The 14232-nt window shown below is 35.8% G+C and overlaps 1 protein-coding gene across 1 annotated transcript in view; it reads right to left on the reverse strand.

The window, feature by feature from the left end:
• Positions 1–843: 843 nt before the first annotated feature.
• Positions 844–14232, reverse strand: part of LOC135223627 (neuron navigator 3-like) — a 451104-nt gene continuing 437715 nt past the window's right edge. Inside the window, exon 7 of the mRNA XM_064262246.1 lies at positions 844–972. Within this exon, the coding sequence (XP_064118316.1) occupies positions 938–972 (35 nt within the window). The 3' untranslated portion in view covers positions 844–937. The remainder of the gene's footprint in view (positions 973–14232) is intronic.

Consider the following 14232-nt stretch of genomic DNA (forward strand, 5'->3'; position numbering starts at 1 on the left):
TATATCTTGTAGACGGACAATCATAAACAACTGTATGGATAAATTTCCTCCAACGTCATTAGCGAAGGTAGTACTGAGTAAAATAAGTTGACAAAGAGACTAAGGTTCCCCGCCGTCACCCTTAACTGTGGAACAATAGCTCAGACAGGGATAATGGATATATACAAATCTTTCCTGAATGAGAACGTAGAGACAATGACTTAATTACGGATAGTGGATCCATACAATTGCCATTTAAACGAACGTAAAAGGTTGCACACAATATCAATTGTTCCTTCATTACGTCTTTACACAAATGAGTTCTTATGGCCACCGTGTTCAAATTCAAAAATTAAGGAAAATATTTCTTTTCTTCTTTTAAAGACAATATATTCTTCAACTTAACTAAATATTCTAAAAGACTGACGCCGAATAAAACAAAAGTTCTTACTTCTTTTGAATTGATAAAAAAAAAAACTTCAACAGAGAACAGTGACTACTAATACGGGCCACATATTGAATGTTTGGTCACTTAAGACTATGGTGTCAACCGCATTATTCTGGTAATGTCCTACATGACCTATTTAAGACATAAACCCAGTTCCGATAACATCATTTCAGTAGAGTGAAAGACAGATGGGAGTCACTTACGATATAATACTGCTTAAATGAACGAGAGAAGAACAGGGAAAGTCCTTGAATTCAAACTGCCCTACAATGACTGATGGAATTTTATACATGTCATTTTCTAAACGTACATACCAACCGTTAGCACACAGTGGAGGAAAAAAAATCTAAATGGTTGCAGGGCCATGAGAGACATAATTTAGTAACAGCAAAGCACGAAATACATTGCCAGGAGCCCTGAAAGCTTTCCCTTACCATGACGGGACTCGACCGACATCAGCGGCTAGAGGCAAGAAGCCTCTGTTTTGCAGAGCTCGACTTATCTTACTTCCTACAACTTTCTCAGCTGCATTACGTCTGCCTTACCTGCAGGAAGACATAAGAAAAAGATGTTAGAAAAGTGATCTTAGTAGAGCACATTTACTGCGTTTGTTAAAAGTTTTCCATAACGTGTGATATTTATATCTGATTCATAATGTTCACAAAGGAAAATATTAAGAATGAAAATTCAAAAGAATAATATGCTTAAAAAATAAAACACCAGATTTTTCTAATCTTAGAAACATAAGACTGAGAGGTTCGGTTGTACAGACCAGGACCAGAGTGAAAATAAAAAAAGACGACAATTTCTAACGAGAATTCTTCAAAGTAAAGAATTTTCCCTTTATTCTATTGTTCTTATTCCCATTTCATCTTGGAAATGTACTGCCTCGAAATTAACAGCGGCGTTTCTCACCGATGTCTGAAGTTCCTTCATCTTCAGTTTATTAAAATAAAATGAGCCATCCCATCCCCCCTCCCCTTTTCATCTCTCTGACAATATATGCATTAATTAAAATCTTACGTCAAAAAGCTCTTATTATGTACGCTTTCTTTTAAGCACTTTTTCTTAAACATGGTACGGCGCAGCTGACGGAGAGCAATGCTCGGCATATTTTGCACGTCAGAAAGGACTGCCCGTGCTGTATTTGCAACATCATTTCGGTACGATGTAACAATCATATAGCATCACTGACAACAATTTTAATTGAAACTCGATACGAACGGAGGCGTAAGTCCAAGCACGTCAATAATGCACGACTGGAATTTCACGGGTTACATATTGGCAACTAGGATCAGTCATACTTACAATTCTCCAACACTATCAGAGTCATAATCGAAACCTTGTATGTACTTTATTCTGTATCCCAAAAACTAAGGAATGAGAGCAGAAAACCAATAACAATGTACATTTTGGTAATGATACCGGGTCTATATGTTGATGTACATACACAAAAACAAACATATACATTATATATAGAAATAAACTTCTGACTCACATCAAGATCGAACCCAGGTCTTTCAACTGAAAGACGAGACCGAATATTATTGAAAGACCTGGTTTCGATCCTGATGTGAGTCGGAAATTTATTTGTTCCGCACATGATTAATGTGTTGATTATTTCTATATATGTATATATATGTATATTGGTGTATATATATATATATAAAATTATATATATATATATATATATATATATATATATATATCTATATATATATAATATATATTATATTATATATAGATATATATATATATAATATATCCTATATCACAACACACACCTATATCTCATGCTTATTATAGTTAGTTACGATACGAACAAAACTGCAACTCCCACGTCACCCCAGACACCTAAATATCGATTGTATACAAAGTTTGATTATCAGCGACAACAACCCCAACCCCAACCCCCCTAAAGCTTCTGCTCATATCAAGAATTTCAGGGGACATGTAAGACTTAAGTACGTTCTAAGTTGTTTACATTAACCTCGAAATCCCCTAGCTATAGTTCCCAAAGGCCCTATTTGCCTTATCAGCCCTCTCTCATTTCACTCCACTTATCACGTGCTCCTGCAACCACACGTGTCCCTTGTCATGTCTCCCCCATCCTTTGGTTTCCTTTAATTCCCATTCCACCCTAAGCAGCTGAGATCTGCACTTCTTCAACTGTCACTTACAACTGTTACGGTTTAAAAACCCTTGGATTCCTGAAGATTATTCGAGATACTTGGAAGATATAAATGAACTACCTTCAAGAAACACGCGTTCTAGTCCATTACCATTTTTCATTATTTACACTCAATATACCACAGCATCTGTCAGAATACCTAGTGCCTTTATCAAAAGGGTATTATCTTTTGTTCATTCTTCATTCGAAATATCTCTCAAATCGAATTAGTTCTACGATGAATGACTCGAATATTACGCATCAATTAAAATCTGTTTGACAGTGAATCTCTCTCGAGCGATGGAAGTTACATGTCCAAAACATCTCCTCTTATTTAATCATTATAGCATTTACCTTTGGAATTAACACTCTCCCTTAAGGTGACATTTCTCACTCTAGCCTGCCACCTCCTATATTGCTTCATTGTCATACCATCATTCATGCCCTTTTAACAATAAACAACACACTGGACTTATGAATAATCTTATTTTCAGGTGCAATTTAATTCTATTTGAGTGTCAAATCTTATTCAGCTTGTCCATTTCTTGGTTTGTCTTTTTGAAGATTTTATTGCATTTTAACTACAGAGAACACGTACTGGATGTTACTGATCCCTTTTTTTTTTTTTTTTTTTTTTTTTTTTTGAAAACTCAATAAAGCCTCGCTGTCTTCGTTATTACTGTTTTTGCTATATGTCTTGACTCTATCTCTCTAGATATGTGGTATATTCTATTAGCCAAGCTTCAAGGATTTTGTGGTATTTTCTTTAGTAAAACATCATCATCTACGTATTGCAAGCCTGTAAAGTTTCTATCGTTACTCCAATCTACACATTCTCTTCCAACTCCGACCTCTCTTTCCGTTTTATGATCCAGGGGAAGGGGAAACAGCACGGGGCATAAAGTTCCCCTGTAGAACCCCACTACTTATTTCATATACACTTAACAACACTCTATCATCATTTCTTTATATCTGTTTAGCTCATGGATACTTACGAGTACAATTAACTTTCCATATGTAACAGAAATAACATAGTCACGAACGACTTTCCATAATTTTGGTCTGTGGACGCAATCAAGTGCCTTTTTGTAATCAACCAAGACACCAAGAGATATTCAGCGGTAAATTAAGCATATTTTATCTGTGCAACACCTGCTTGTTTACAGCCAACTTATTCATCTCTATACATTAACCAACCTCCTTTCCACCAACTGTGAAAGAGCAAGTAATTTTTTATTTTCATCACAAAGCACTAAGTGCAATGCTTTTGAAATGACCACATTCAGACAGGTAACCTATTTTTGGTATCTTTGCTATGACTATCAGTTCGGAATCAACAGGCGTTATTTCTTCATTGTACATTCCGCAAAACAATTTAGTTATTGTACGAGGTGTCACTTGAGCTTAAAGTATTTCTGCGGTGATTGCACGATATTTTGGTGCTTTCGAACACCTCCGAATCTTCATTACACATTTTACTTCCAACGAGTATATTCAGGTCTCCAGTCTCTGCTAAAACAGTCAGATTATACTCTTCATATCTTTTATTCATGACTGCCAAAATATCTTACAGCTAGCGTCGCATTCTTCTTCTAATGTTATTGCTATCCCATCCTCCTCTTGACAGACAATTTCCTTTTCCGCTTTCACCCATTGACATTTTATGAATCATCATTTTGCTTCTGTCTATTCTTGTATCTCAGATAATATCAGAAATCCACGATTTCTGTCTTGTTACCCATATCCCAGTACTTCTTTCCAGCGGAACTTCCTCAAGTTAATTCAGTGCTCAAGGATCGTCTGCAACCCCTCCAGCAGGTTTTTTTGCATTGCAAAATTAAATGTATTTCGAGGCTGCACATGAGTGGAGGTTAGTAAAAGAGAAACGACGAAAGACCCGAGGCTTCCTAGGTCACAGGCGTCGGAGTCGATTTATACACGCGGGCGGGCGCGCACACACACATTTACATACATATACATATACATATATATATATATATATATCTATATATATATATCTATATATATATATAGATATATATATATAATAATATATATAGATTAATAATATATTTAATATATATATATATTATATATATATATATATATATATATATATATATGTGTGTGTGTGTGTGTGTGTGTGTGTGTGTATATGCCATTAAAAGTAGACACCAGCACGGAAGTCTCAAATTACTACTAAAAATGTTAAAATTACAAAGGAACATTGTATAATTAACAGAATAGGACGCGACCAAGAATCCAACAACTATTCCACAGCAAAAACTGACTTTAAAATTAGAAAAAAAATCCGAATTATACAAACAAAAGAATCTTCGTTCATTGACTCAAGCAAGACACCAAAGGTTTTTGACTGCAAAACAAGCATCGTCCCAAACCGAACAAATCGTGACCTTGGCAAATGCGGGGGTCACAGGAGGTCACACGAGAGACAAGGTCTCAGACTACATACTGCGGGTTCTTTATGATTGTGGATGCAATTCGTTATCAAATATGCGATCTGACAGAGGTCTCCACGTAACGGAGTGGGACCAGCCACACGATAAGAAAAGAATTGAATATTTACTGAAGCCATCATGGGAAAGTTTTCGGCGTTTGAACTTAACAGACATATTTTACAACAGCTGTCATGGTTTCTCTCCGCAAACCAATTTTACCTGGAATATGAAATAAACGGATAAGGTTCAATGGAGCAATTTTCAGTAATTTGGTCTCTTAACTAAGTATATGTTCTGTCTAAAAACAAACTAGTAAAACATCCATCTTTATAAAGCTCAAAAGACCTTCTAGCCTATGATAGCACCTGTCACCGACATGATTATGAAAAAAATGCTTTCTCATTACTACTATTATAACATAATTACCATTGTTCAAAAGTGTGCACGTTTATATGAATATGCCATAAGGGCCATTATGCTGTGCACATTAAAAACCGACAAAAAAAGCATAGGAATTATATTGATGCTCATGGAAACACAAAATAAGAAAGACAAAGCCCATATAAAACGTTCAATAAACATGTTCAAAAATAAAATACGAAGGTGGAAGAGAAATAACGACAACAACTTATACATCATTTTCTTTTTTGAAATATTGGCTTTAGTGTGTGTGTGTGTGTGTGTGTGAGTGTGTGTGTGTCTAAAGCTCGAAGTGAAGAGTAAGAAATGTTTAAGTATATATTTTTCCCGCAAAAGCAATATTACCTCCTCTTCACTGAGCCAAGACATACCGACACAGATAAAGTAATGAATACTTATCCATACGAATTCTCCCAAAATCCAACTCCAGATGGGCTATGACATTGCTTTTCTGTAATGGAAGTCAGGATCACAAAACACATTGTAGAACAATGCACCGCAGCTGAAATACCTCCGAGGACCGAGGAACAATCCAATAAAACAAGACGGGAAACATAAACGAGCAACAACAACAACACTAATGGGAATTTACCATGAAACCAACGACACTTACCGCTTCCATTAAATACCGAAATCATATGAGAAAGATCGAAAGACTTGGCAACGACGAGCAACTAATGATCAACCACAAGACAATGGCGCATGAATTAAGGCACAATAATTTAGTCGCTATCGGTCCGAGCTGAATTATTTATTAGAAAAAACACAGATATCAAAACGCCTCACGTCAGATGGTCAATCCAGTCATAATGAAGCCGTCTCCAGATAAACTTCTGCTTTTCTCGGTATGTTGGCCACGACTCGATTCTTTCTTTCTCTGCATTCACCAGGTTATCTCGTCTCAATTTACTGTCCGAGCGATTCCAGAATATCCGGGAAACTTATCAGAAAAAAAAAACTATCCTCCCCCATCCACTCATTTCTGCTCTTGTCATTTATCATATCGAATCACTTAACCTGAAAATAAAAAAGCCAAGATGCTTTCTGTTTAAATTGGTAGGTGTGGCGAGTTTGAAAAAGGATCCTCCAGCCCATTCCTCAAAAGACGAAATATTTGTTTTAAAATAATCTTTCATATCAGCGAGAGAAGAAATCCTACCGTAGTTTCATCGCCCGTCACTTTTGATTTGGAGCACCAACTTCAGTGAGTACTTCTAAGAAAGAGAAAGAAGACAAAAACAAACGTCTGTTGTTCAAATTCTTATTCAATTAAATGCATCTTATCTACAGACGGAAAGGTGACTCTCATTATCTTTCTCATGACCACATCAGTCAATCTGACATGGCTCATCTACATCAACTTAATGATATATCCCATTGTCCTTCTTAAAGAGTCTGAAACATACTTAGGTTTGTCGGCGCTAAGATAAGCTTTCGGCTTTAGGAAGAACCCTTCTCAAAAATGAAGGTCAAGAGTGCATCCCACGAGGTAATCTCTTTCTCCATCTCTCGGGGGAGAGATGACAGCAGCTTCATTAATAAAGTTGTGTTTGTTATCTGATCTTCGAACGCCGTTAACCCGGCCGCCGCAACGTTCGGGCTTTTTCATGTCGGAGCTTTCGGATAGATGAAGGAGAAGTCATTAGTAAAGGTTACTAAAACTGAAGAAGTTGCACTAAAAACCGATCATTAAAACGACTGGTTCTTCGTTACTTCTTTATCTACTTTATCTCCAGTCTCGAAACGTAAAATGATTGGTACGGTCATAAAACCTTATCTCAAAGGCAACTAAAAAAATATATAAATGAAGAACTGTATACGCGGGCTACATATTCAACAATGGAAAATACTTGCTTGAACACGAAAAAAAAAAAAAAAAAAAAAAAATGCTATCGAGAAATCGTTCCAATTCGGGCTAATTCCAGTTGTAAAATTTTCTTAATAGCTCTGCGTATGAACTTACCTTGCCTTCAAGAGGAAAAGAAGCTCAAGAACTTAGATGCCAAGACAGAGAACAAAAGCTCAACAGTAATTAGTCCTCCTCCAACTTTAGCTGAGCTGCTTCATGTCCCAGACAACTTATTATATAATAATAGCAAATACCGGCGCTGCGAGTAAAATACGAAATTTGATGTAACCAAGCCCAGCACTTTCTATCTAAAAGGGATGGACAAAAATACTACTATGTTGTTTTATTCATTCTACGGTACAAAACAAAACTCCAGTATGTAGGCGAGCACTCCAATGAATTTATCCTAAACAAGAATGTGAAATGGAAATTTACCACATATATTTATTGTTCATTCTCGTCTTCTAAGATCTCAGAAAAGCATGAAATTGATTTTGGTTGTGTTCTAAGTTATACTAAATGCCATTTTTCATAAGGTTCAGCGAATACTAACAAATATCAGAGGCCAGAACACTTCTCCGTCAATCAAACAGCTCCCGAGTGTGTCACAAAAGTCTGCAGCCACCCTCCGTCAGGCACGATTCATATTAAGAGGTTTTCACACGTTCTAATTTAAATTTCCAACTAAGCTGATAGGTCCCAGATTCCTTGAGGGCGAGGATGTTCCTCACAACACACACACAAGCCACATGATAAAAATGCGATGGCTGAGGTTTTTAAACTAAAATAATGTCGCAGTCAATGACTAAATTAATACTGATAAAATTTATATAGATAATATATATATATATATATATTATATATATATATATATATATATATAGATATATAATATATATATATATAACGTACATAAAGCCTCAAATATTACCCGAGACCGAATCCCCTACATCTAGAGAATTAAAAAAAAAAAGAGGAGGAATTATAACTGATAAGTACATCTGCCCCGGCCAGGGCTTTGGTTTACATAGTGATAGCCAGCAGACTTGACTAAGTCATCAGCTGTCTATTGAGGCATAGGTTGATATCGACTCTGCTGGACATATACCACATGAAAGGTGATTGTTAATCTATAGGACATGGCTAATGAAACATATATACATTTACATATTTGTACATATATGAAATACACACACACACAGTTTATATATGTGTGCGTGTGTATGAATGAAAAAGAATTATGGATAAGAATGTTTTATTGCACTGCTGATTTTTCATCGGAGAATGGAAAGTACCTTCGTCTTCAAAATTCATTCATAACATCCATGTACAAAAGCAAATAATAACCGGAAATCAAAATTTTCTTCCTTGAATAATTACCGCAAAGAAATACATAAAACAGAAATGGCTAATGTCGAATTTTGCCAAAGATGGGAGAGCATTTCTTCCCAAATAACCAATGAGCGACAAGCCCTGGCCACTCCCGTCAAATTCACACTACCACTTGTGGGTTTGCAATTACGCCTGAGCCAATAAATGTTGAAATATACGAAAGGCTATCCCTGTCCCATGATGGGCTCACCCAAAATATTTCCAATTAAGTCAAATTACACCGGATACACAACTAACAATACGTTGATTAAAATTTTCATTTCTAATCCTTTGGATGGTGAATTTCAGTGAGGAAGTTGTACTCTATACGATATTATAAAAGAAAACTATAGAATGAAATTCAAGCAATGTGACTGCAAAAGTAATATACCTGTCAGATATAAATTCTGTAACATTCAAGTGTAAATATTTTCGGGAAATGGAACCTGCTGTCAAAGTCTTCTACAAAATGTAGAATAGGGATAGAACAACATACATGCAATCGCTTGACAAAAACAGTTTCAAGGTGATGTACCAAGCGCTACGAAAGAGGCAGATATATAAATTAGTAAACTTTTAGGCACAAATCTTTAAGGAAACAGACCCTTCTGCTAAAGCTGTACATACAAAAAGGCTGAAGTATGAAAAAACATAGGACCCTCCTGTTTAGTCAGCGGAAATGGACGTACATTCATTGTACAGTTAAAAATGCACGAATACATACATTCGCACCAAGCATTACCCAAAAACCCACGATTTACAATTCTAATGCCCTGTCAGTATTCGAAACCCATATTTCGCATTTTCAATATCACAAAAGGGCAAGCATAAAAAACCATAACAAACCCAAAAGTTTCTCCTCAACACAGTTTATGAACAAAAGATGATGTGATTTCATCCGTAAAGATATCTGTATCAAGTTGCATAAAAAACGAGAGAAAATGTAGTATTTCCATTCAACACAGCGGAATCCCTATGCATTTATAAATTGGGAGAGCCGGATCTACCGGTATAGGTCATGAATATGTTAATGCTGAAACAAAAGAGCAGGTTGTGTGTGTACGCGCGCATGCTTAGAACGTTGTGTCTAGGTGGGGTCAACCGCCGGTATGCTTTGCTCAAAATGTCAGAAAATTTTGTTTGTTTTTGTACGCCTCACATTGTCTAAAAACAGCGGTTTGTAGAACTATCAAATAAATTAACATTAATTCACATTTGTTAAATACAATGAACAGTAAAATTCAATCTCTTGTTTGAAATTTCTCAAGGAAACAATAACGCTTATGTTTAAGAGAGTGTAGTTTGTTTGTCACATTCAAATTATACAAAGTTAAAGGGATAACAAAAAAAGTCGGCTTTAAACATACCTGGTTTGCGTCTGGAAATAAATAATAATGATAAAACGATTTGTTTAACATTAATGCATTACACTGAATTAGTAGAGCGTTCTGTATATCAATTAAATGACCAAAATTTCGCTAACTTCCCGTCACTATCCTCCTCTCTCTCTCTCTCCCTCTCTCTCTCACAAACACACACACAATTATCCACAAAAGACACCACACCTGATGAGGCAGCAGCAGACCGGGCAGCAAGTAGTGGGCTAATGTCAGGGTTGTTTATCACTGCCAGCGATAGGTATCTGGGTTTATATCCGACCTTATCTTGGAAGAACAAGACAGTCCAGTTCATTCAATTTCCATATCCCTAAGGCCTCACGTCAACAATGACATTACCGTAACTTGAAACTCCAGTGTTGAAAATGTTAAGTGCTCTTTTGTTAACACAGCAAATGTCGGTGTTCTTGTAACTAAAAGCAGTAATATAAATACAGTTATATTTTTACACAAACATTTTTATTTAAAAAAAAATCAAGGAGAGCTAAGTACAGTAACATCACTGGAATACGAACATTTTACAAACACTTATCAAGCCACTTAAAAGTAAAATATATCAGTGTGTAAAGATGGAAATGCGTTTTAAAATTTGGTTGGAAACGACCTAACAAAAAAAGAATGCAAACGATTATAAGCATTATATATATATATATATATATATATATATATTAGTATATATATATATATATAAAACTTTAAATGACGTAAAAAATCACATTTCCCATATTTCTTATATCTTCATTTAATTAATATTTCCTGAAACAGAATCATATTTTCCCTGTAAAATATAACCTGAACAAAAAGCCTGCTTGACGTTTATTTACCTCCTGGCTCGTGGGCAAGAGTGGACATAATAAGAAAAGTGCAAAATGATTTTCTCTTAAATCTTGCCGTTCACTCTTGTGTGGGAAATAATGTTCACTGACCTTCGTCGCCTCACCTCAGCAAAGGAGTTTCGTTGTCATGGTTGGCGTACTGGCCTTTAACGGTATAAAGAACTACGCTGATTTATCACATCCAGACGTTCAAGTCCAGAGGCTTTCATCTTTGAGGAAAAATCAAGGTTCATGTAAAGTTGATGTGCAGCATCAATAAATCGCTCATTAATCGAATGATGAGCCTATCTGTTTTCATAAATGTCTCGAAACATCTAGACATAAACAAAAAATGCACACACACACACAAACAAAAAACACACACACACCACACACACACACATACAACAAACACACACACATATATATAAGATATAATATAGTATATATGTAATATATAATATTATTATATATTATATAAATATCTATATATATATATATTATATATATTATATATATATATATATATTATATTATATATATATATTAATATAGAAATTATATTTATTCATTTACATATTTAATTTATATACAAAATATTTGGTATGGTGTACGTGTAAGTACATGCACACATACAAACATTATACACATTATATATATATGTATAGTGTACATCTACATATATATATAGATAGATAGATACATAGATAGATATGTACACGTTATAAAAACCGTCTTCCAAACGTCTAAATCAGCACAGAGGAGCAACGACCCAAACACTACAAGTAAAAGTTCGAGAAGGCATCCCTAGGGCAACGGGGGAGAAGAGGAACACCTCCTTTGATCACGACTTCTCTGCCGGAAGTGATATTCATGTTATGTGCAAAGGGATGCAGTGCTCATCCATACAGGGAACGATATATGAATGTGTTCAGAGAGAGAGAGAGAGAGAGAGAGAGAGAGAGAGAGAGAGTAATCAAATATTACAATCCATACAAAAGCATTTCCCCTGCCGACCATTATCGTTAATAAATTTACAAACAGAAACCTTCGTGCGATGTCCTTCGGATCCTAATTCTATGGCAGCAGGGATGCTAGCCAAAATATCTAGGAAAAGCGCAAACATTATAGAATGTTCCATCTCGATCCCTTCAAATAACCAATATGAATGCGCACAAAGGCTAGCGACGAGAGCAAAGGCAAAAGGTACCGATATGAGTAATGAAGGAAGAGGAAACAAACACGACCAATAAACGAGGGAGATGATGACACCCTGAGAAAACGTATGAGATGAGGGAAGAACTGCAATTAAAGAAGCAGTGATAAAAATGAAAAGACAACAAAATTACTGAGCATTACAGTTGGTAAGTAGAGGCTATTAAGCTACACAAAGCTTTAGTCTTTGTTTGCTATTCACCAAGGAATGTAATGAGCCATATGGGTCTGGTTTGCATAAAGAAAACTCACGTTAACAGATACACATAACAACGGTATACGCACACAAAACATCCATTAAAAGATTTGGTTAAATATTAACATTAGTTTAATCGAAATCAGTTAAACCTACAAGCTAGACCCCAAAAGTGTAGTCTAATCAATGTTGCGTAAAGAAATTTACTTGCCCCTTTTAGTGGGCCCCCATTATAACTATCAGTAAAATGAGGAATGGATGAAGCAAGTATAGGCTACAACGTCCATTGATAAAATTATATTATTTAAATATATAAAGATATGAGTGAAAAATTAATAAATGTTACAAACGGATACCACAAAAGTGTTGTAGTTCATAAGACACTTTCAATTTGTTAAGGACCGCAGTTCAGAACGTCGGTGGATTGGTTGTTTTCTGCCTACGAACTAAAGATCTCTCTGATTTCCCAGAGTCAAATAATCATTGCCATCACATTCTAACGATGAAAAATAAAGCAAGTAGTTACCCTCCCAACATCTGCTAGAACGAGACAGTCATCATATTTGAGTGTGGGTAGAACGATAGTATTATCATCACATTCTGATATGGAAATCGTGAAGAAAATACAGTCACAGCCTCAAGTAATAAGAAAACGAGATTCATAATCATTACATCCTAATGTGCAAAAGAAATAGTGAATTATCATCACATTCTAACTGTGGAAATAAAAAGGCATTTAATTTGACTACTGGTGTCATTGTTCAGTGTCAAGAGGTTTCCTGGTTTCGTTTTTATCACTTCAACCTTCCTTCATCCTTTAATTAATGAGATCTTTATTACGAATTCAAAGCTTGAAATCAAATAACTATGAAATGCAGTTCAATGTCACATTGAAATACAGATATGACTGCTCAAACTAGTTACTTGTTTACCACCTCATTTAGTTCAGCAGAAAAAAGTCGACAATTTAATTTCATTAATAAGGCACACGAAGTTAATGGCAATGTATAAAAACTGAAATATTTAATCATGCCAAAGCTAACTTTTCTATGTTCAATCTTTTCTTAAGAATAAAACAACTGCATCTTCTTGGCATCCCTGAAAAGGTTCCATATGAATAACAAGAGAATATCGGTAAGAGCTGCGACTGAGGCAGCACAGTACGGAAAAGGCAGAGGCGTTATGCAAGGAGAGATGTCGGTTGGTGGGGTGGATGGAAGGGGACGGGAGTGCTCTGACAATGGTTTCTGACCACGTAAGTGTGTATGCGATACAACTTTCTTTTTACCTTACCTAAGAGGAGCAGTTATACAAACGTCTTTAACAGAGAGAGAGAGAGAGAGAGAGAGAGAGAGAGAGAGAGAGAGACCATTCAATTCTAAGATTTTTTAACACACAAGGAAAATAGCAAGGAACTCGGAGAGGCGAATACTGTCTCTCTTAAAAGGGGTTAATCGACCATAATGGCAGTGCTGGATGTACTTCCTTCTTCCCCAGGCATTCACGAAGCGCCGACTACTTATCTTCCAGCTTTTCTAGAAGAAACCCGCCGCAAAAACCACTGGGCCAGCCGCAGTCTTGTTCCTACCTTAAGAGCCACAGAAATTTTCCATCATAATTAGAAGAGCCTAGGCAAACACCGGTCGTTAAGCCCTTTGTAGCTCTATAACGCACGTGTAATTAGAACTTTCCGCTCATTCTGAAAACAAACTTCTCGTTTGGGGCTGCGGCACAATGGATCAGATCTTATCATTCAGGATACTCATTCGTCCCATTTTCTTGAATGGAGGTCCTCAGTCATTCATCCGAGTTCGTTTGGGTTTTATTGTTCAGGCTGTGTCAAAATAACTAAGCAAATTATAATATGATGAATATCCGTATGAAACATTTATAAAAACCCATGAGAGAGAGAG

Source organism: Macrobrachium nipponense, chromosome 20 (genome assembly GCF_015104395.2).
Source record: "Macrobrachium nipponense isolate FS-2020 chromosome 20, ASM1510439v2, whole genome shotgun sequence".
Lineage (NCBI taxonomy): Eukaryota > Metazoa > Arthropoda > Malacostraca > Decapoda > Palaemonidae > Macrobrachium > Macrobrachium nipponense.